The sequence below is a fragment of the Labrus mixtus genome, chromosome 24 (assembly GCF_963584025.1).
Source record: "Labrus mixtus chromosome 24, fLabMix1.1, whole genome shotgun sequence".
NCBI classification, from domain to species: domain Eukaryota; kingdom Metazoa; phylum Chordata; class Actinopteri; order Labriformes; family Labridae; genus Labrus; species Labrus mixtus.
The window spans coordinates 11,015,288-11,037,557 of record NC_083635.1 but is presented as its reverse complement, the minus strand read 5'-3'; the positions used below and the strand labels follow the sequence as shown (position 1 = coordinate 11,037,557).

The 22,270-nt window shown below is 43.4% G+C and overlaps 1 protein-coding gene across 1 annotated transcript in view; it reads right to left on the bottom strand.

The window, feature by feature from the left end:
- ahr2 (aryl hydrocarbon receptor 2) overlaps positions 1-22,270 on the bottom strand; it is a 53,324-nt gene that overhangs the window by 28,370 nt on the left and 2,684 nt on the right. Inside the window, exon 2 of the mRNA XM_061032855.1 lies at positions 13,605-13,792. Coding sequence (XP_060888838.1) covers positions 13,605-13,792 — 188 coding nt within the window. The remainder of the gene's footprint in view (positions 1-13,604; positions 13,793-22,270) is intronic.

Here is a 22,270-nt window from a genome sequence, read left to right as displayed (position 1 = left end):
AAAACCAGATTGACATTCAATTTTCGGCCGTTTAAAAGCATCCTCTTCCTCCACTTCCTCCCCCTCCACCTCCTCTCCTCCTCCTCCTCCTCCTCCTCCTCAGGACTTCATGATGAAACTACTAAATCATCCTTCTTTTTAGTGATTTTACAAAATGACCCGTCTATATAAACTTTTTTCTTGCACATATTCTCATATTAACGGCTGCTAAAGAGATATGTTCCTATTTTAAACTTTCAATCAGCAGCTTCAGTGTCTGTAAAGTAACACTCTGACTCAGCAGATATCTCGCGGTCTGATCAGCCTATTGGGTGTGATCTCTGCACCCATCATGAGCCAAAAATCTACATATGAGACACCGAATCCGTCCGTCTGGGTCCGGGAATCTCTCACCTTCTCCCACTCAGCGCCCGGGGAGGGCGACAGGTTTTATTTGGCTCCATGCAAACACCACCCACAGCTAAAAATACGTCTGCAGAGAGGCTGCTGCACACATGGAGGCTGATCGTTCACGAGCTCCGTCAGCTGCTGCGACATGAAGCTGGATAGGAAACACATGGTGGGCCGAGTCGGAGGGGGTGGGGGGTTTATATGTGTGGCTGACTGCTCCATTCTGCTGCAGAGTTCCAGTGCTCGATGACTTCTTCAGGATTTTTCATCCTGAGCTGCAGGAAATGTTTACCTGAAACTATTTCAAATCAATGTTGAAGTGCAGAAATCTTTTTTTTTTATTTTTATTGCTTATATGTGTAAAAGTGCAACTAATTACTAAGGACTCTGACCTTTGATTTCCTCAAAACTATTCTTCTTAGATATCTTTTTAAGACTCAATCAGGACTAATTATCTCGTTTTTGAGCTGCAACTTTCAGGAACTTTCATCTTCCAGGTAACTCGATCATTTTAACCTCGAGGTATCTTCTTAAAAAATGAAAGTCAGCACGGATACTTTCCCGCAGCGTCACACCTCCAGAGTAACCCTCAGTCCCTAAAAATGCAGTCCATGTGTTTTGCAGAGTCAGTGTTTATTTCAAACATGTGCTCTGTTTCCTGCAGAGCTGACGGGGTTAACGCAGCCCTCTGCAGAGCGTATACAGCGATTACACAACAGCAGCCATTGTTTTGGTGGATGGGCCCGGCGGCGAGGAAGGCCAGTTTGCCGACATGTCTGAACCAGCTGGAAGGAGGCGCCGGCTCCTCTTTCATCTGCAGGAGCTCAAGTATGTAAACAAGGGAGAGAGAGAGAGAGAGAGAGAGAGAGAGAGAGGGAGAGAGAGAGAGAGAGAGAGAGAGAGAGAGAGGGAGAGAGAGAGAGAGAGAGAGAGAGATTTACTCTGACAACATGAGACATGAGCTCATTTCTGCTGCATCCACACGGACTTCATCAGCAACACACAGATCGACCTGCACAAAGTCACATTCTAACGACACTTCATCATCACTTCACATCATCAGCCTGCTAACCACGTCCTGCTCATTTAAATGTCTGTTTTGTCACCAATAAAGCTCCCATGATGTCTTTGTGCATGAAATGTGCTTCATAAATAAAGTTGCCTTTGCGCCGCCTCAAGACTTTTTTTTTTGCTCTAAATTCTTGAAACTTTCCACCGTGAGCTCATTTATTTTATTAGATTATAACAAAATCTTTTAATTGCATCACGAAAATCTTCATGTTTACTTGTTTGATTTAAAGATCTGAGACGGTGAGTGCTGATTCATTTTTCATCCTCCTGAGAGCGACGGGGTCTTCTTCAGGTTTATTTAAGTCAAATCATCACACTGAGAGCGACTCAAATCATTGTCACATCACTGAAAATGAATTCAAAGTGACTCAAATTGAATCTCATCTCGTCCGTTGATTTAGTTCCAGATATTGATTTTTAAACGTTGTAAAAACTGTGATAATCCGATTCTGAGAGGCACGAAGGATCCTGCAGCAACACGCCAACACCTACGGCTGGATTACCTACTGTAAACCGTCACACACACACACACACACACACACACACACACACACACACACTGCACTGTGTGTTTTGCAGGTTTGGATTTCCTCAACTCTTCTGGACAATCATTTCTAAAGCCAAACAATCATATTAGTCTTTTTTTTTAAAGCTAAATAAAATGTGTTTTCAGCTCCTTTAATGTTACTTTTCTGTGTCTTTATCTTGGCAATCAGAGCATTTTAAAGTTCAACACTTTGGGTCTCATCAGACGAGACACTTAAAGATTTCACTTTGGATGGATTTTTCAAATTTTGTCAAATTTCCAAACCCGACAGTTGATGAATTATTCTAAAAAGGTGCAGATACGATGATACGAAGAAACTGTGAAAACCAGAAGTGATGAATGTGACCTTCAATCCTCTCCAAGTCAAACAAGAGAAGTGAAAAGAGATTAAAGTACTGCGGGCTGTTGTGAAAGTCAGCGTGCTGCTTTCACAGGGAGACGAGCGTCTTCGTTCAGAGTTTGTCGAGATAAAAGAGAAGGTGAATCTCCTTCACACCTTTCTGCTCAGGGGGACGCTGATTTCTCTTTTCAAACTTTTCTCTGGCGTCCGATCACAGCCGTGGCGTTTTCAAAGACGCACAAACATGACAAAAAGAGTCGGGGGCGATGACGCAGGCTTGGCTCGACGTGCGGCTCGTATCCCTATCAATTACACAACTTTGATTTCAGAGATTAAAAAATCTTCCCAGAAACGGCTGCAGAGACAGCTGGGAAACACAGAGCGGGAGAGGGAGGCGGGTTAAAGAGAGATCTGCTCGGACAGGCTTTCTAAGTTTCCATGCTTTGGAAAGAAGAAAAGATGAAAAAGTGTGGGAGACGACAGCAGATGTCGAGCGATGTAAACTGATGATTATATTAATGCAGCTCAGCTCTCACTTTAATCTGGGATGTCTGCCCTGCAGGGGATCCAAATACCAAAGTTAGAGGACATAAAGAGATGCTGAAATGAACTCAAACTGCAGCACGATGAAGAAGTACGACGAGTCAGGAGATAAAACTGAAGATGTAAGCTTCAATTGTGATAAGATGCAATTCTTTAAATGCACAAAGATGAACTCTGGGCCCAGGTTGGGTCACACACATTACAAATATGGAGATAATTTGTTATTTTTGCCCAATATTATTGTTGATTTTTGAATTTCTGCTAACTTTCTTACAGTTCCTAACTTACAGACGCAATGCAAATCAAAGTGAACTTTAAACTCGACGTTTTCCTGCAGATATTTAGTTTAGCAGTGAGTCAAACTCCTGCTGCACCGCTGGTGATAAATCTAATCACTGCAGCTTTGTCTCTGCATTCTCAGCCAGACTTGAATTTATAATTACAACAAACAGTCGCTGCAGTAATTACATTTTCTCTAAGTCAAGTTCCTGCAGCGTGGAACAGGCCTGTGTTGCCAAAGACTCATAAATGTCAGAAATAAAACTTTTTGATGTCATGCAGAAAGAAGACACATCTATGAGTGTGTGCGTCCTCTTCTGTGATATCAAATCAGCTTTTATTGAAGATATAATGTGCAGGGATGAGCAGCAGATCGAGTTCCTGCTGCGTCTTCTTTGGCACTCCGGCAGCTCTTGGTATCTTTAATGAGCCACACATACTTGCCTGGCTGCCTATGTAAACTCTCATTCATGAGGAGGGAGGCGGGGCCGAGAGGCTGCCAGTAATTTTCCACCCTAAAGATCGAACCAAGCTCACTTCCCTGTCATTAAAAACCGTGGAACCGCTGCAGCTCCAGACGTGCAGCGAGAGCGCGGAGGGGGGAGGAGGAGGAGAAAGTCCCAGACCAGCACGCTGCTCCGAACATCAAAATCACACATTTCTGAATCCTAACTCGCTCCTGATGAGAGGATTAATGAAGCTTTTTGTGATTTCAAAAGACTCTCCACAAACCCAGGATTCACTCTCTCTAATGTGACGCAGAAACAGATCAGATCAGAAACCTCTGTTTCCACACATCTGGATTTACAGATTTGAAGAGACTTGAGCACGGATTGCAAAACCAGGTGTTGACCTCAGACAGCTTGTGATGGACTTTAAACATCCTCTCAGACCCCTTCAATCAGGATCTGTTTACTAATGGAGGTTTGAAATGAAGAGATGTATCTTTATATCTCACTCAGGGAGCTTTTAGGGCGACGCTGTCAACCTTACAGATGATGCAGCGCTCCTCATGTCTTCATGTTTCCCGTCAGCAACGACAACATCCACAATTTAGAGCTGCACCGATAACTCAAACAAGAGACTCATTTTGTAACTACTCTCATCTATATTTATCATCAAGGGTCTTTTCCAACACAGAGAAGACAAAAATGTACGAGCATTAAGCGTAAAATCTGTGCTTTTACTTTCTCACTGTCCTCATTTGGACGGCGTCTCTTCACGTTGTGTAAAAAGACTCGTCCATCAGCAGATCTTAGATAATTGAACGAGAGGAGGAGGAGCCGAGTGCGAAGCGACAGATTCAGGTCGATAAAGAGGAAGTGAAGTCAGGAAGCAGCTTGTTCCTCCGAGGAAAATGAGATCATGACAGAAACTCGCTGACTTTATCCTCATGGTTTGAACGCCAGCGAGGCCGAAGTCTGTAGAAGAAGATATGGGGAAATGTAGAAACATCCACGGTGGTCAAATGAGCTTTGGAGTGTTCTCCTCAGAAAATCAATCAATCGGTGAATCATTAATCATTTCAAACACTTGTAGTTTCCATGCTGTTCGTCCAGCGCGCTCATTTATTTTCAGTCTGACTCAGAGGCAAGTGTTTGAAAATATTTATGTGACTTTATTTATTTGACTTGAAGAGGCTCAAATTGTCTGAGTCATTGTTGCCTCGTTTCTGCAGAATATATGATGAGTGCAAAGCCGGTTATAATCCTGAGATTAACTTTTAAAATGACTCTAAACTAGCAAATCGAGGCCCGTTTCATGCGCTCATTTACACTCGACGAGGAGCTTCAGCAGACTCTTCCTGCCGCTATACTCAGTAATGTGAATAATGTTCAACTGTCCTATCTTGTGGTCACATTAGACACTTATTCAGTCACTGGATGATGCCGACATCACTTTGCATGCGCCCTTTTTCCAAGAAAGTTACAGATATCTATCTTGAACGTGTCATTCTTCCTGCTAACACTGATGCATATGGTCATTTGCTCAACGATCAGAGTCATTTGAACGGATGTGCACAAACTTTTCTGCAGAAAATCTAACTTTATCCACATTTGAGAACCTTTTTTAGACTTCCACTCTGCAAAGGAAACTGATAAACTGATAAAGAAGATCAGATTTTGGGGTAAAGACGTCAAAAACTGTCCTTCAGAGTTCTCAACAAACGCCTGATAACTGCCTCCGTCTTCTCTGCTGGGACAGAGAAACAATAAAACATCGGAATCACAAAGTGTCGGTTGAACATATGGAAATCTACAGCTACATGCAGCGCAGTCGTGTGCAGCAGCTGCTCCAGCGTCTGCTGGTTTTCGCCCGACAAATCACCACAACGAGCGGCTCGTTTGGCTCGTTTCATTAATTAGCTGCTGCGCTCCAGCTGCAGATTGGAATCAGCTGCTGTCGAGTTTGTTTGGGAAGAAATCCTGAAGCTTTTAGCCGAGACTCTTAATGGACTAAAAAAGCGCTCTGGCAACTTGTGCTGCATCTTTATTGGTCTGATTTAAACCCAAGGCTTTATCTTTGTTCTGTTTTTGGTGTGCAGGCTGAGAGCACATCATGTCCTCTCCGTTTTTAAATAACAGCTCTTTCTTTTGGTCGATCCGAGCCCTGCTTTAGCCCCGTCTGCTGTGGCTGGATCAGAGGTTAGCAGACACCTTTTTCTCTGCACCATGACTTCGCCCCGGGCGCTTCCTCCCGCCCTGACTTCCTCTGACAAACATAACTTCCTGTAAGACACAGCGGAGGGATTAGTCAACATGTTTTACAGGTTTCCCCCGATTCACCGAGCAGCACGTGGAGCTCTCGACTCATCTCCTCGTCTGAGCTGCTTTTCATTAAACTTTGGACTTAAACTAAATCCTCCCGCTGTTTTTTTCTCCTGACTTTTTCTTTGTAAATCTGCCATTTTATTTATTTCAGGTCATTTATTCTGAGTCCTCTGTGCAGCTCCATGTGTAGAAAACATGCAACAAAGACAGAGGACAGAAAGCCTGAGCTGGGATTCAGCGTAGTTGAATGTGTGTTTTTTTGGGGGTGGATTGTTACTTTCTCTCTCTGTTACAAGCTTCATCAGACATACTGTCACCTGTTTGTCTCTGGGCCATGCGGTGACCTCTGCTCAGACTTTGCACACAAGTCGCTTTAAGTTTAAGCAGAAGAGAGGCTTCAAGAGCTTTTTAGATCTCTGACTTTAAACTGCCTTTTAAAGCAGATTCAGCAGCCTCACATGCAGAGTTCAGCTCCTCCTGCGACTCTGAAGGTGTGTTTCTCTCTCCTGCAGACTGACAGCTCGCCTCGTGCGTTTAACCTTCAGGTTCGAACCCGCTCGGTGTCTCTCGGTCTGTGCGGGACACCTGAGCGAGACGAGGATGCAAAACGCTCCATTTGCATCGCGGCAGAGATACAAAGAGACATCTTTACAAGACAGAGCTGAGGCATCTCATAAAAACATAAACACGTTTCAGTACTGTTCCCTCCTGCTGCAATCACACAGTGAAAAAGTGGACCTGCACGCCGAGCATTCTGGGTAAAAGATGAGTAAGGGTTTAGTCAGTGGGCACATGAAAGAGAGCGGGGCCAGCTTGATGATTGTTGTCTGCACGAGGACGAGAAACAACAAAGAAGACAGAAACTGATGATGTCACTGATATACTCCTGGGATGTGAACAAGAACAAGAACAACAAGAACAAGAAGAACAAGAACAAGAACAAGAACAACAAGAACAAGAACAAGAACAACAAGAACAAGAAGAACAAGAACAACAAGAACAAGAACAAGAACAAGAACAAGAACAACAAGAACAAGAAGAACAAGAAGAACAAGAACAACAAGAACAAGAACAAGAACAAGAACAAGAACAACAAGAACAAGAACAAGAAGAACAAGAACAAGAACAAGAACAAGAACAAGAAGAACAAGAACAAGAACAAGAAGAACAACAAGAACAAGAAGAACAAGAACAAGAACAACAAGAACAAGAAGAACAAGAACAAGAACAAGAACAAGAACAAGAAGAACAAGAACAACAAGAACAAGAAGAACAAGAACAAGAACAAGAACAAGAACAAGAAGAACAAGAACAAGAACAAGAAGAACAACAAGAACAAGAAGAACAAGAACAAGAACAACAAGAACAAGAACAAGAAGAACAAGAACAAGAACAAGAACAAGAACAAGAAGACGAACAAGAACAAGAACAAGAAGACGAACAAGAACAAGAACAACAAGAACAAGAACAAGAAGAACAAGAAGACGAACAAGAACAAGAAGAACAAGAACAAGAACAAGAAGACGAACAAGAACAAGAACAAGAAGACGAACAAGAACAAGAACAAGAAGAACAAGAACAAGAAGAAGAAGAACAAGAAGAAGATTTTTAGAAATGTTGCAGGATTAAATGTAAGAAAGAGGCGATGTGAAAGACACAACGTGAAGCTGTGAATCTAAAAGCAGCTCAAAGTATAAACTGCTCACACACACACACACACACACACACACACACACACACACACACACACACACACACACACACACACACACACACACACACACACACACACACACACACACACACACACACACACACACACACACACACACACACACACACACACACACACACACACACACACACACACACACACTGCGGTGTTCCCCGGATGCCTGGGCAGGTTTCTACACGACCTCCTGTCTGCTGTTTTGACTGCGCTCCTCGGTGCAGAGGGTCTGCAGCTCGATGTTATCACACTGGATTTATTCCAGGACCTTTTCCAGGACAGATTCCAGGACTCATCACACAACAATGCCACCAAACAAAGACTCGTCTCTGCGTTACATTAACACCTCTCTGCTGTGTGAGAGGCTCTTTGTCGCTCGTCTTATCTCCTCTGTAACTCTCCGCTCTTGCTCGGTTATCGTCTACTTCTGTCTGTGCCGTCAGAACCGGTTTGTTTTCAAGGTCTCAGTGTCGGACTATTTCCCTCCTGCCAATACAAATATTGATGCTCAGAGACAAACCAGTTCCCTCTCGTCTAAATCCTCTTGAGTGAAAGTGAACATGCTTCATCACATCACTCACACACAGAGAGAGAGAGAGAAATAAACTCTGCGTCTCGCTGCAGCCACAAGCCCTTAAATCAATCATTTCATCAAAGAAGCCATGCAAGGGGCGCTGGTGGGGCAGTGGTTAGTGCGCACGCCCCATGTACACAGGGTACAGTCCTCCAAGCGGACGGCCAAGGTTCAAATCCGACCTGTGGCTCCTTCCCCGCATGTCACTCCCCGCTCTCTCTCTCTTGTTTCTGAATCTATCCACTGTCCTATCCCTCAAATTAAGGTCACAAGAAACCCCCCCCCCAAAAAACAATTTACGGTTTGTCTTTGTGAAACCAAACAACCAGATTTTCTTTTCTTGAATAAAAATGAAACAAAAGCTTCGTTTACGCGTCTGCATCTTATCTGCTGGGAATAAAGATCGACCTGGAAAGACATCTGGAAAAGGCATGAGCAGAGCGAAAGAAAATACTGTAACAAAGACAAAAGTGTGTATACATGCATGTATGAGTCAGTGTGTGTGTGTGTGTGTGTGTGTGTGTGTAAGTGTGTGTGTAAGTGTGTGTGTGTGTTTCCTGAGGCCCGGCCGAGGAGGGAAGTCGAGTCGAGCTATTATAAGACCACAAATTACGGCTCACACAGAGATCGTCTCTGCCGGGGCCTCAGCAGCAGCACAATGAAGAGAGAAAAAACATGAAACCTCAAAATCGTCTGCACTGATTGTAAACACACACACACACACACACACACACACACACACACACACACACACACACACACACACACACACACACACACACACACACACACACACACACACACACACACACACACACACACACACACACACACACACACACACACACACACACACACACTCATTGGAAGCGAATACTTCAGTTCAAATATTTCATTAATGAACTAAAAATGAAAACATTGATCAGTTTTCTTGATCATCCTCCGTCACCTGCCGTCACCTCTCAGGTGTGTCCGAGCTTCTTTTGGAACTCGGATCTGGGAATGACGTCACACTCGGGTTAACCGCAACAAGTGGGACGAGCAACATGGCCGCTTCCAGGAGTACCTTCGCTCAGCCGGTAATAAACACATCAGATACATCCTAAACGTTCCTGTTGATGCACACAGCGGCCTTGTTGGATTTGAACTCAGACGACTGAAGTTCCTCAGAGTCAGAATCCAGAATTTCAGGAGGGCGTTCATGTTGACCTATCAGACTTTAGATCCTTTATATAAAATCACAGAGAAACGACCAGCAGCATGTTGTTCTGCATGTTCGTCCACTCATCTTGCTTCATTTTTGTTTTTATAGTTGTTTTATCTCTGTGTGCTCTTTCTTGTTTCATGCATTTTCCTGCTTTTTTTTTTATTGTTTTGTGTCTATTTATGTTGTTTTTTTGTGTTTTTCTGGTTGTTTTGCCAATTTATGGTTATTTGGTTCCTCTTTTTCTAACTTCTTTGTGGATATTTGAAGCTCTTTTGGATGTGTAGATTCTCTTTGTGGTTGTTTTTTTTATCACCTTGTGGGTTTTGTGTCTCTGCTGACTGTCCTGTCTTGGCGATCATCACCTTGTTTTGAGTCTTGTTTTCTGGCTTTAAGCCCCCGGCTCGTGGTTAGGAGTCAAATGAAACATTTATTGATTTGGTTTCTTCATACGTGTGAAGTTTAAACCGTCCACTAGAGGATATTTAGAAGTGAACAAAACATTAAACGTCTCTTTTAATCGTCTGGAGTCAAAGAAAAGAAAGACAGACACACGGAGGTCAGAAATGTCTGCCGCGTCTGAAGTCTGCTTCAGAGGTCGGCCTCAGTGTTGAACAAAGCCGTTGTTGTGAGCGGCGTTCATGGGATCGAACCCTCGGGCATTTCCCATCGGCCCCTGTGCTCGTCCTGCGGCTCAGCCTGGAGGGAGGGCGGCGGACGGACACACAGCGTCCTTTTCTCAGCCACATCCTGTCAGAGCCAACAGACGGCCTGGCCTTCCCATAAGCCTTTGCACTCCCGGGTCATCTTTGTTCACTGAGAGGCATGCTGGGAAATTCACCATCAGACAGTCTCTGGTGTTTTTTGGGTACGCCGCCGCAGCCACAGACACTCGGCCTGTTTATAGACTGTGGACGTCTTTATGTCTGTTTCAGATGAATCACTTCTTCTTTCTTTTTTTAAACGCAGGTTTCAGTCGCTGTATGTGGACGTCCTCACGTCCTCACGTCCTCCCGTCCTCCAGATTTCTATCACAGCGAGATCGTCTTCTGTTTGAATAACAGACCAGGACGCTCCTCTTTGTTTGCAGACTCTCTCTCAGCCGCGGCGGTCTTGTGGTTTGTCTGAATTCCTCGTGAAGAATGATCTAATTGATGAACTCCTGCAGCCATCAGCGTCTGGACGGCACAGAGGCAACACACACACACACACACACACACACACAGTGCAGGGTGTCTGGACTGTGCACTGAGAAGCTAACAAAGGAAACGTTCATGTCTGTGACTTCTTTCTCAGCCGTTACCTCCTCCTACATGCAGTCCTGTTTTTAGACATGTCAGGAATTCAATTCTCCAAATGAAGATCTAAATATTGTGTTTGTGCACATGTTGAACTGCTGCATGAAAAGTATCTCCTTTTCCTCAGATGCTAAGGTTGGAAAAGCTCCGTCTGGGCTTAAAGATTAAGAATATCAAAGTCACTTTCTGCCGGCTCGCTGTCAGACGACTGCTCCTCCGACTGCTCCTCCGACTGCTCCTCCGACAGGTTCAAACGTTTACTTTTAAACAAATGCTCTGACAGCGAACACCGTTGTCAGATTGAAGCTGGACTACCAGGACACCTCAGCATCTCGGTGAACAGCATCGAGTCAACACGGCTTCCATGTAACATGAAATCTTCATTTGAGCAGCTGCGTAGCTTCAGTATCAGTTTAATATGAAACCTTTTATTTGATTATTCCTTCCCAACGCTCCTCGTGCTTTAATCTCCTGCTCCCCTGACTTTGTTTTATTTTATGGGACTCTTAAAGTGCTTTTTAAACTTCAACGTCGGATGTTTTAAAGGCCGTTTATCAATCACAGTTCGAGAGGAGCAGAGGAACTAAGAGACACAGGAACAAGATGATTATTACTATCAGACCAAAAAACTGCAGCACAACAAACGAAGCCAATTCTGACTCTAATCCTCTCAAATAAATGCATTCAAAGCCCAAAGACAAACCTTTTAAAAAAAACAGAGGTATATCGATGAAATTAAAAACTATGAGTGACTTCACTTGTATGATTCGATTTTTTTATGTCCCTGAGAATTCCGTCTTGGGCGCTCTGCTATAATGTCCCATTATAAAAGCAGATTGTCCGACCTTACAAGCAGAAATATGCAGCAGACAAAAGCTGATTCAAGTGGTGTTACTATGACGATGATGAAGAGCAATACAAGGCACCAGGTGAAAAGAAACAACACATTTGAGAAGAGCAGACAGAGCTCATTTGTCTCCCGGGACTCATCTGCAGGTAGACAAAGAAACGTGTCATTATAATGGGAAAGATAAAACTTCAAACGCAGCCTTAATGAGAACTTCTGAGCGCCTTAAATAATCCTTAAATGTGGATAATCACATGCACCACAATGCACTTTAAACGCAGCTTAAACAGAAAGCTTTGAAGCAGCAGAGATCGGTGTGTGCTGCAGAGCTTCATGAATGCATAAAGCGCCGAGTTGTCCGTGTGCAGGCCTGCCGTGCGAACAGGCCTCCCCGCTGTAACAACAAACTGGACTCCTGCAGCGTTTGTTTGAGGTGGAGGAGGAGGAGGGAGGAGGAGGGAGGAGGGGAGATGTGAACTTCAGAGCCGTTGAGGAAAAAGGCTGAACAGTTGAAGGAAAAGGGGGCCCCGGGGTGCTGCAGGGGCCGCCACAGGAAATGGGTGGGGCTCGGTGGGAGGGGAGGGTGATGGATCAGCTGCCAAGACATGAGAGGAGGAGGAGGAGGAGGAGGAGGAGGAGGAGGAGGAGGAGGGCGGGGGAGAAGTTCTCAAGAGGCAGAGTGAAAACTTGGAGGAAAAAAAACAGAAACTTTTCTGTACGTTTCAGTCGGTGTGATGGAATCAGATCTTTTCACCTTCAGGTCGGCTCTGTTCACGATCTTATTTCTGGTTCAGATTCTTTGCCTTCATCTGGAATATTTGAGTGATAAAAACAGGTCTCGTGTCAAAATAAAAGCATCTAGGTGAGCCCGCGGCCTCGGCCGTCACTGCAGGAGTCGTCTGACAGACACCAGACGCCTCGCTCGGCCTCCAAACGTTCATTTGTTCAGCCAACACTAAGTGACCGACGCTGCCAAATAATGGATGAGTCCAAAGCGGCGTGCTCTAAGACGCGTCGTTCTTACACGTTTTGTGACTTACGAAGAGCACAATGCACCACAGCATGTCTGCAGGGCTCTGATCAGGTCGTTAGTCAATGCGGTGACTCATTGATTTCTCGCTAGCCGATGAGATATCTGCCTCAGTTTGCTGCCAGGACTGTTGCGGAACAAAAACTCCCATTGATTCCAGAAAAGAGTTCCTCATTATGGAGCCAGTAAAGTGAAAATATGAGCAGTTTACGCAAAGGTTCATGACGTTCCTGTGGTCCCTGAACCTTGTTTACTGCCTTTTATTGGAAGTTTTTGTAGTTTTGGTCAAACACACACACACACACACACACAGAAATGTTCAGATTAAAGAAGAGAAGAAATCACTTATCTATGTTAGAAATGTTCCTTTTTCTGCTTGTTTTTCTGAAGAGCGCTGTGAATCATCCTGAGCTTCACACAGAATTCCATTTATAATTCAATCAAAAGTTTAAATCTAATAAAGTTGAAGAGTCCACGCTTACACTCACTGCACAAACTCTCTCTTATTTGGTTAGTTTTTGCATCTAGCTTCTTCGGCTTTGTTGTTTTCCTCTCAGTTATCTGCAGTCAAAATCCAAAACTCTCAGCTAACCTCAGAGAGACACGCGAGCAGATGTGATTTTTGTGATTCACAGCACATTTTAACGTCAGTCTAGATTTTAAAAAACAGCTAAAGGTGCAAAATGTCATCTTTTTTATTTGAGTTTTATATCCATAAAGTTTGAGAAAAGTGAAATATTAAAAGGTATTTGGTGCTCAGGATGGTCAAAACGTTCAGCTTCAGGCTTAGACAGCAAAAAAGTGATAAAATATATCTTCCAACACTTTTCTTCCTCCTTCCTGTTCCTGCAGAAATATCACATCCTCTCACACAGCAGCTGCCTTACATTGAGGATGTAGCCCCTTCTGTATGTTTCCTGTCATGTGTGGGAAAAGTGCGTCTACAAGTCGGTAAAAACACGCCGTGAACAACAAACTCACCGTTGAAGAAGCTCTTGACCTTCAGGTAGCCGACGCTGAGCCGGAGCACGGACAGTTTGTCCAGCCGAGCCCGGACCTCCTCGGTGAAGGGCAGCAGGCTGGTGAGTTTATCCAGCTCGCCGTTGAGGCGGTCGCGGTGGCGTTTGGACGGGTTGGACTTGGCGCCATCGGGAGGCGGAGGTTTGGGGCTGGAGGGAACAGAAAGAAGAAGAAAAAGAAGTTAAAAATACGGCGACTAAGAAGAATTCAGACATTAAAAAAAACAACAGAAAAAAATGTCTTCAAACTTCCAACAATCGTTTTTTAAAAAAAAGGTTGTTTTCTCCGGAGATGCAAAGCTTGAGTTCCTGTCGGGTATAAAAACAAGCTGAGGCTAAATCAGTACTGACGTCCATCAGTGCAACAGCAGCTGGGATAAACAAAGACAACAGCAGTGATGTCACACAGCCGACTGGCAACACACAGCGAGCAGAGCGGCTTCTTCAGTCTCTGCTCCGTCAACATTCAATTTAATCCTCAGATGCTTTTTTTAAACGTCCAATCAGTGAGATGTGTAGTTATTGAAATGATAAAGTGACCTTACTGTATCATCAGACTTTAAGAATGATAGTCTACCGTCTCTCTCTCTCTCTCTCTGGGAGGCACAGTCCACCTGCTTTCCTCCAGTGTTGCCGCGGCAACCGGGTCAGCAGCCGCCTGCCAGTCTCACCTGGTCCTTTTTAGAGCCTGCTTATCACCTGGAGTTCTCCTCAACGGTCACCCGGCACAACAACAACAAACAGGACTTCTACCTCGCAGGAGGAGGGGGATATTTGAGTCCTGTTGAAGTGGTTTGAGTTTTACAGTTTACAAATCTACTGAGTGAGAGGAAGTGAAGAGTTTCCCTCGAAAAAAAGGTCAAATTTATACCCAGACAGTCGTTAAACTGAAAGGTTAAAGATGTAATCCTCTACCTTTAATATCCCAGAGTCTGAAGGAGGTCAGGATGTTTTCCTCACAAAGACTCAAAGACAAACAGGCAGAAAAACCTTTTAGCATCGTGTTTATCTATTGAGCTTCATAGGACCCCATGTACTTCAAGGCTTTTTAAGTCTGTTTTCATTGCTTCTCGATGCTCTGAATGTGATTTTTAAACGCTCTCTTCCATCCTGAAAGACATCATGGCACTCTGAAGATGCTTAATTTAACTTCAGAAACACGTTTACCCGATTTTCAAAATTGAAAATATGAGGATTTGATGCAGGTCATGTTTAACACAATGAGGTGCTCAAATAATCGAATTTAAGACACCATCAAGGGGCGCTTTATTATTTAACTGATAATAAAAAGAGAAAAATGAGAATAAATGAGAGCTTACAAAGTTGTTTCCAGTAAGAACAGCTCCGTCATTTCACACATACTTCATTTTTCTAACGTCAAACCTCGGCAAAGTTGATTCATCGCTTTATGAAAAGTGTTTCCTGTTTCAGCAACTCCTGTGTAACGACATTAACATCGGCATGTCTGAGATCTCACAGGACAGGAGAGTGAAATGTGATCACCGTCTTCCACCAACAGGAAGTGTTGTTGTTGTTGTTGTTGTTGTTGTTGTTGTTGAACGTGCATGAAGAGGTAAATCACGGTTCAGCTTGTTGGGCTGCAGGTTTCAGTTTGAATCTGAACTCTGGTGACCTGCAGTAAACCCGACAGCTCCTCGTCTTTAACTCAAACCAGACGTTCACCGCACAGAGAGGCTTTTCTTTTCTTTTCTTTACAGAGAGGGTGTGAAGCGGTGGAGCGGCTCGAACGCGGCCTGGAGATACCTTGAAGTCACCTTTAGGACACCAGAACAGGTTGAGGGACTTCTGAAGGAACTTTCCCACATTTCAAAAATAGTTTCTATTATTTCACCTGAAGGATGCATTTTTAAACTCAGACAAACTTCCCTTTGAGTCAGAAGAGAAACAAAGATTCCTGTTAATGTGATAAGTGTACGATAAGTCATCTAAACTTCTGCTTTCTACTTAACAGAAAAAGCACCACACTTGTGACATTTCTGTGATTTTCCAACCACAGATGATCTCGTCCAAACAGATGAAATATTTCACTCTGATTCTGGGTTGTTTAAACTACAGAGTATTATAATATTTCACCAGATTCTGTCTGCAAAATCAAGGTATTTGTTGTCTAATAAAGTCAAACAAAAAATGTCTAAACATAAGATATAACAGGGGTGAAATTCTGACAAACGATCTCAAACTGTCTTCCTTTTCCCCTGGAGCTTTCAGCTGCATCAAACCGTCTTCATCAGTAAAAGAGTTTAACTTAAAGCCATCTGAAGCATCTCTGTGCCATGAGCATCAGGCTGGGGGCGTCACATTTTAACATCTTTTCTCTCTCATTGTGTCTGACTTAGGCATTACAGAAAACAGTCAAAACTATTAGGTACATAAACCTGTAAGCCTGTGAGCCTGTGAGCCTGAGCTCAGGGCACACAAACCCTCGCCACACATTTCTGGATCTGTGCAGGAATTTGCAACAAACTAAATAAAACGTAATACGTGTGTCAGGTGTCGGTATCTTCTCTGTGGCGCCTGTGTGATTGGGGAATCGAACCCGTGACCTCTGTGTTGGTTACACGTCGATCTCCCTCAGAGCAGCTGCACCTGGAGATAAATCAGGTTCAGATGTTCCTCCTGAAGGGATCTCAGGTCAGGTGAGGCCAGTGTGGGTGCACCTGCATAACTTCATACTTTCTGGCACTGTGGGTTTGACCCTTTGACCTCGGGATCGCTCGTAGATTTGTGCTTTAAAATGTGCAGCCAGGAGTTTCAGGAAAGAGCGACCGGCAAAAAACCCGGCAACATGAAAGACAAAAATTTCAGGTTTCACCTTAACATATAACATAAAAAGATTTTGAGATTAATCAACTTGTGCAACTTCAAAACCAGTCTGTTGCAAATAAACTTGTTAAATAAAACGTTTGGATCACCAGATGCACGACTTGTTTATCGCTCCCAAAAGGGACCAGAATTCCTTTGAAAAGAGTCACGACCACTCGAAGTAGATTGTGCAATACATAAAGTTTGTGGTTAAATATGGAAACGGGTCTGGTGGTGTAACAGAAACAGAAATGAGCAGATGGACTTTTTGTGCTCGCAGATTTCTGATTTCACACCTTAAATCTCTCTCTTGTAAAGTCGACGACCTTTTCCAGATGTTTGAAGTATAAAGTGTGTCAGGGAAGCTGTGTGAGCATCTGTCTGAACTGTAACTGTAACATGAATGTGTAAAATGTAGACCCACCACCCCCCCCCCCCCCCCCCCCCCCTCCTGTAAATAAGACATCTGCTTCCAATAATACCCCCGAACACGACAGATCTGCTGAAATCAGGCCGAGATGACTATCGCTGCATTCCTGCCGGCACAAGAACAATGAGCGGCCAGTGTTGTTTCTTCTCACTTTATCTACTCCATCAGTCCTGGAAGGGGTGTGGATCTATATATGAGTGTGTGTGTGTGTGTGTGTGTGTGTGTGTGTGTGTGTGGGGTTGTGTTGGACCTGCTGAAACACTCCCCTGTGTTCACACAAAGGCACTTTGTCTCCGAAGAGGCAACGACACCTTTGCAGAACAAAAGGAGCTAAATATGAAGTTGGCGTCGGTTCCCAGCTGGAGTTATGATACAGATACAGAGATAACAGACCCGAAAAGCCGATCACAGAGTCAGTATTCTAGGATTAAATGAGCTTGTGTCCACATCTCACATGTCATTGTGTGGTTTTTAAATTCTAGGAATATTTGTTTTTTACATTTCTTTTCCCGCCTTTTTACAGAACTCAAAGAGCTTTTTTGTTATCTTTACGGATAACAGATCAAAAAAGTGTTAAAAGTTACTATAATATCACATGATGTAAAGCATACTAAGGTTGTTTAGAAAGGGTTTCAGGACATTTTGGCGAGCAAACCCAACAGAGTCAGCTGAGTGGAAATGTGATGAAATGACCAGAAAAGATTCCCGGCTTTAATAACAAGACATTTCTGCATCAGAATCAATCAAAGCAAAATAAATGAAAGCGTGGATAAAAACCTCAGAGCAGCAGCTTCCTCTCAGTTCTGAGCTACAGCGGTGTCGTAACATCTGGGTTGAAGTGAGAGTTTACAGACTGCTGTCTGTCACATGTCGGTCATAAGAGAAAGACCAGTCTGTCTCACAACCCTCAGCGTGACCTCGGATTCAATAACAACCAAAACAAACAAACCAGCAGAGACACCTGACCAGTTCCCTCCTGACCAGTTCCCTCCTGAGCTCCACTTTTCTGCTGTCAAACAAAAATCGTGTTGCACAACAGCTCACCTGCTGGACAACAGTGAATTTGAACAATCACAAGTGCATGCAGGTTTTATACAATTTCAACACATCAGTAGAAACGGTAGATTGTTTGTGTTGCTCTTCAAGTCTGCAGCTTCTTAAAACTCTTCTGACACTTTAAGATCAAAAACAGGAGGGACAACCAGGGGCGTATTCATCTACTGGACACATTTGTTATGCAGACTTTTTAAAGGCTTTATTTTAGAGACAGGACAGTGGAGCGAGAGAGAGAGAGAGAGAGGAAAGTATAGCCAAAGGTTGGATTAGAAACCCGGGCATGCACTAACCATTACTCTAAGCGCCCTTATTACACAGACTTTTTGCTCTGATGTAAAATATGTGGAAGCCTTGTTTGGTGAAAACATGAACACTTGACTCAGTGTCATTTTTAAAACACTGAGATTGTCGTGCGCTGATATTGCTGCAGGGGTTTCACCACATAGTTTGTCACAGCTCTGTGACCCTCTCATTCATCCGATTGCAGAGTTTGTGTCTCTGTGTTGCGGCTGCAGAAGACGGAGGAAAAATCAAAAAAAGAATTAGATGAGATAAACTCTGCTCATCCCACTGGGAGAAATGAACACTGTGCATCACGGTGGAAATAAAAAGTAGTTCTCCTTCTACTCTTTCATTCAGCCGATATCAGCTGAATCAATCAATCAATTCTGCGTTCACTTCAAGATGCTGCACTGCTGAAGGTTTGGCCGTACAGAAGAGGACTTTTGACCTTATGAATCTAGCTTCTCTAACAAATCAGCTGCTTGTGTTTGCACTCCAGTTCTCCTCGTTGTTGACGCAGGTATTTGTGCAAAGTGCAGTGCATGCCTTCTGCAAACATGTTAATGGACCCTGTTCTATCCTGAAAGTTTAGATTTTTTTGGACAGGAAGCAGCGATGCAATGTCCAAACAGTCAACAGATCTGTGCACGATGAATAAAGTTTACAGACCAACATCGCCTCCTGTGCATGAAGTGTTTGACTATCAACAAGGTGAATGATATGAGCATGCACAGCCAAGTCATGCAACATTAAACCTGTGTTATCACAGACGCCGTGTTTGATGATTAACAGCTTATTAGTAAGAAAACAGTGGAGACAGAATACAGGCGGTTATCACACATTCAGCCACTTCAACACAGAAGAATCAATAAATAAAAAACTATAAAAACAAACAATCCGCATGTAGGGAAAAAAAGCATCAGAGGATCTTAACTCATCTCTGATTTGCACGTTTTTACACGTAACTAGATTTTCTCTTTCTCTTGGATGTCTGCACAGTCAAAAAAAAAAAGAGTGGGGGGAATCAGGGATATGGAACCAAATCCTCGACCTCAACCTCATCCAACATTTTAAACATGAACTGGAAAAATGACAAAGAGCCAGACCTTATCCTCAAGCATCAGAGTTGGAACTTATTTAGGCTTTTGTGGCTGCATGGGAGCAAATCCCTGCAGCCAGGATCCAAAAAAACTGGTTTAAAGCCAAAAAGTAGAGGCTTTTACCACTCTGGATGTTGAAATGAGACTTAAAGTAACACAGATGAGTGCGATTTTAGTGTGCACTCACTTTTGGACATCTAATTATCCACATATATCGAGCACAAACACACACACAGACAGACATTACCATAAATTTAAATGTTCTGCTTTTACAATGCATGTAAACATAAAGGTAAAGTGCCTGAGGCTGCAGCGCTGCAACGCCTCGAGTCTCGTCTGTGGGTTAAACAGACTCTCTCTCTCTCACACTCATAACTCACTCCAGAGGGAAAAGAAAGATAAACTCCCTGAGAGAAACTTTTTCTAAAAAACTCGGGCGGGAGAACATGGCAGGCTTACATAACCGTTTGCGTGACACTGAACTATGTTAATTTGTGTTGAGGGAGGGAGGAAAGAAACAACCCCCCAAAAAAACACACAAAGACACAGAAGGAAAGACAGGAAAAAAGTATGTTGTGGCAGTCGGAGGAGGAGGAGGAGGAGGAGGAGGAGAAAAAAAAACAGAGCGAGTCTCAGATTACGCCATCCTCCCTCCCTCCCTCCTCCCTCGTGGAAACATCGCGTGAGAGCGCTCTCGCTCCACGTCCTGATTATGATTAATGCAGGTAGTACCACACACACACTGAAACCGCGGTTCTGGCAGGGTTCTGCCGTGAATCTCTGCGCGGGGGCTGTGGTTCTGTATGGAGCGGTTAACACTCCGTCTGGCTTGTTAAAGTTTTAAAATCACAAACTGGTAAAATCACAGTGAGGAGGACTGAGAAGCTCGGAGGTTATGGAAGGGTTCTTCACAGCCCCATGAAGGGTCTTAGATTAACTGTTTCAGTCCAATACTCCTCTAGAAGGATCTTTAAAGCATCATGAAGGGTCTTAGATTAACTGTTTCAGTCCAATACTCCTCTAGAAGGATCTTTAAAGCATCATGAAGGGTCTTAGATTAACTGTTTCAGTCCAATACTCCTCTAGAAGGATCTTTAAAGCATCATGAAGGGTCTTAGATTAACTGTTTCAGAACAATACTCCTCTAGAAGGATCTTTAAAGCATCATGAAGGGTCTTAGATTAACTGTTTCAGAACAATACTCCTCTAGAAGGATCTTTAAAGCACCATGAAGGGTCTTAGATTAACTGTTTCAGAACAATACTCCTCTAGAAGGATCTTTAAAGCACCATGAAGGGTCTTAGATTAACTGTTTCAGTCCAATACTCCTCTAGAAGGATCTTTAAAGCATCATGAAGGGTCTTAGATTAACTGTTTCAGTCCAATACTCCTCTAGAAGGATCTTTAAAGCACCATGAAGGGTCTTAGATTAACTGTTTCAGAACAATACTCCTCTAGAAGGATCTTTAAAGCACCATGAAGGGTCTTAGATTAACTGTTTCAGAACAATACTCCTCTAGAAGGATCTTTAAAGCATCATGAAGGGTCTTAGATTAACTGTTTCAGAACAATACTCCTCTAGAAGGATCTTTAAAGCACCATGAAGGGTCTTAGATTAACTGTTTCAGAACAATACTCCTCTAGAAGGATCTTTAAAGCATCATGAAGGGTCTTAGATTAACTGTTTCAGAACAATACTCCTCTAGAAGGATCTTTAAAGCACCATGAAGGGTCTTAGATTAACTGTTTCAGAACAATACTCCTCTAGAAGGATCTTTAAAGCACCATGAAGGGTCTTAGATTAACTGTTTCAGAACAATACTCCTCTAGAAGGATCTTTAAAGCATCATGAAGGGTCTTAGATTAACTGTTTCAGAACAATACTCCTCTAGAAGGATCTTTAAAGCACCATGAAGGGTCTTAGATTAACTGTTTCAGAACAATACTCCTCTAGAAGGATCTTTAAAGCATCATGAAGGGTCTTAGATTAACTGTTTCAGAACAATACTCCTCTAGAAGGATCTTTAAAGCATCATGAAGGGTCTTAGATTAACTGTTTCAGAACAATACTCCTCTAGAAGGATCTTTAAAGCATCATGAAGGGTCTTAGATTAACTGTTTCAGTACACTACTTCTCCAAAACGGTTCTCAACAGCACCCCAAAGGGTCTGGGATTCATTATTTGATTTATCATTTCAATGAATGACTTCTCTTAAAGGTCAAATATCATCATCATCATCACCTCATATGTGTCCCTAGTCTGTCAAACCCCCTAATTATGAGTCCATCCTCTCCGTCTTCTGCCTGCTCCACTTTTCAGAAAATGTGTGCTCAAACAGGCCGTTTGGAGATTTTCCCTTCATGACATCACAAAGGGCAGTAGCCCCTCCCCCAGGTGGGTGACACTCCCACAGCTAGGTGTTTGTTCTGCCCTCTGAGTCTGCCTTCTCACCGTAAACAATAGGGCATGGAGAGAGAAAGCCAGAGTCCATCCGAGCCCTTCCAGAGAGGGGGCGTGGTCAGACACAGCTCATTTACATATTTAAAGGTACAGACACAGAAACAGCCTGTTCTGAGCAGGGCTGAAATAGAGGAGTTTATAGACATGATCAAATACAGGATCAGAGTGGATTTAGAACAAGAAACACACACATGTTTTGTGGAGCTTTTGTGGACTTATTTAAACTGGTTGAAGAGGAGGAGGATATGTCACCTTTAAAACATTATTTTTGGGCCCCTGCAGTGGCCAGGTGGTTGGTTTACTTGCCCCATGTGCAGAGGCTGTTGTCCAGTGTTCAAGTCCAACCTGTGGCTGCTTTCCCAAGTTTCATTCACCGCTATCTCTCCCTGATTTCCTGATTTCATTACCAAGGTTTCCTAAAGATACAAGTCAAGGCCTTAGATGATTGGCATTGTGATTAACAGTGTTTGAACCCT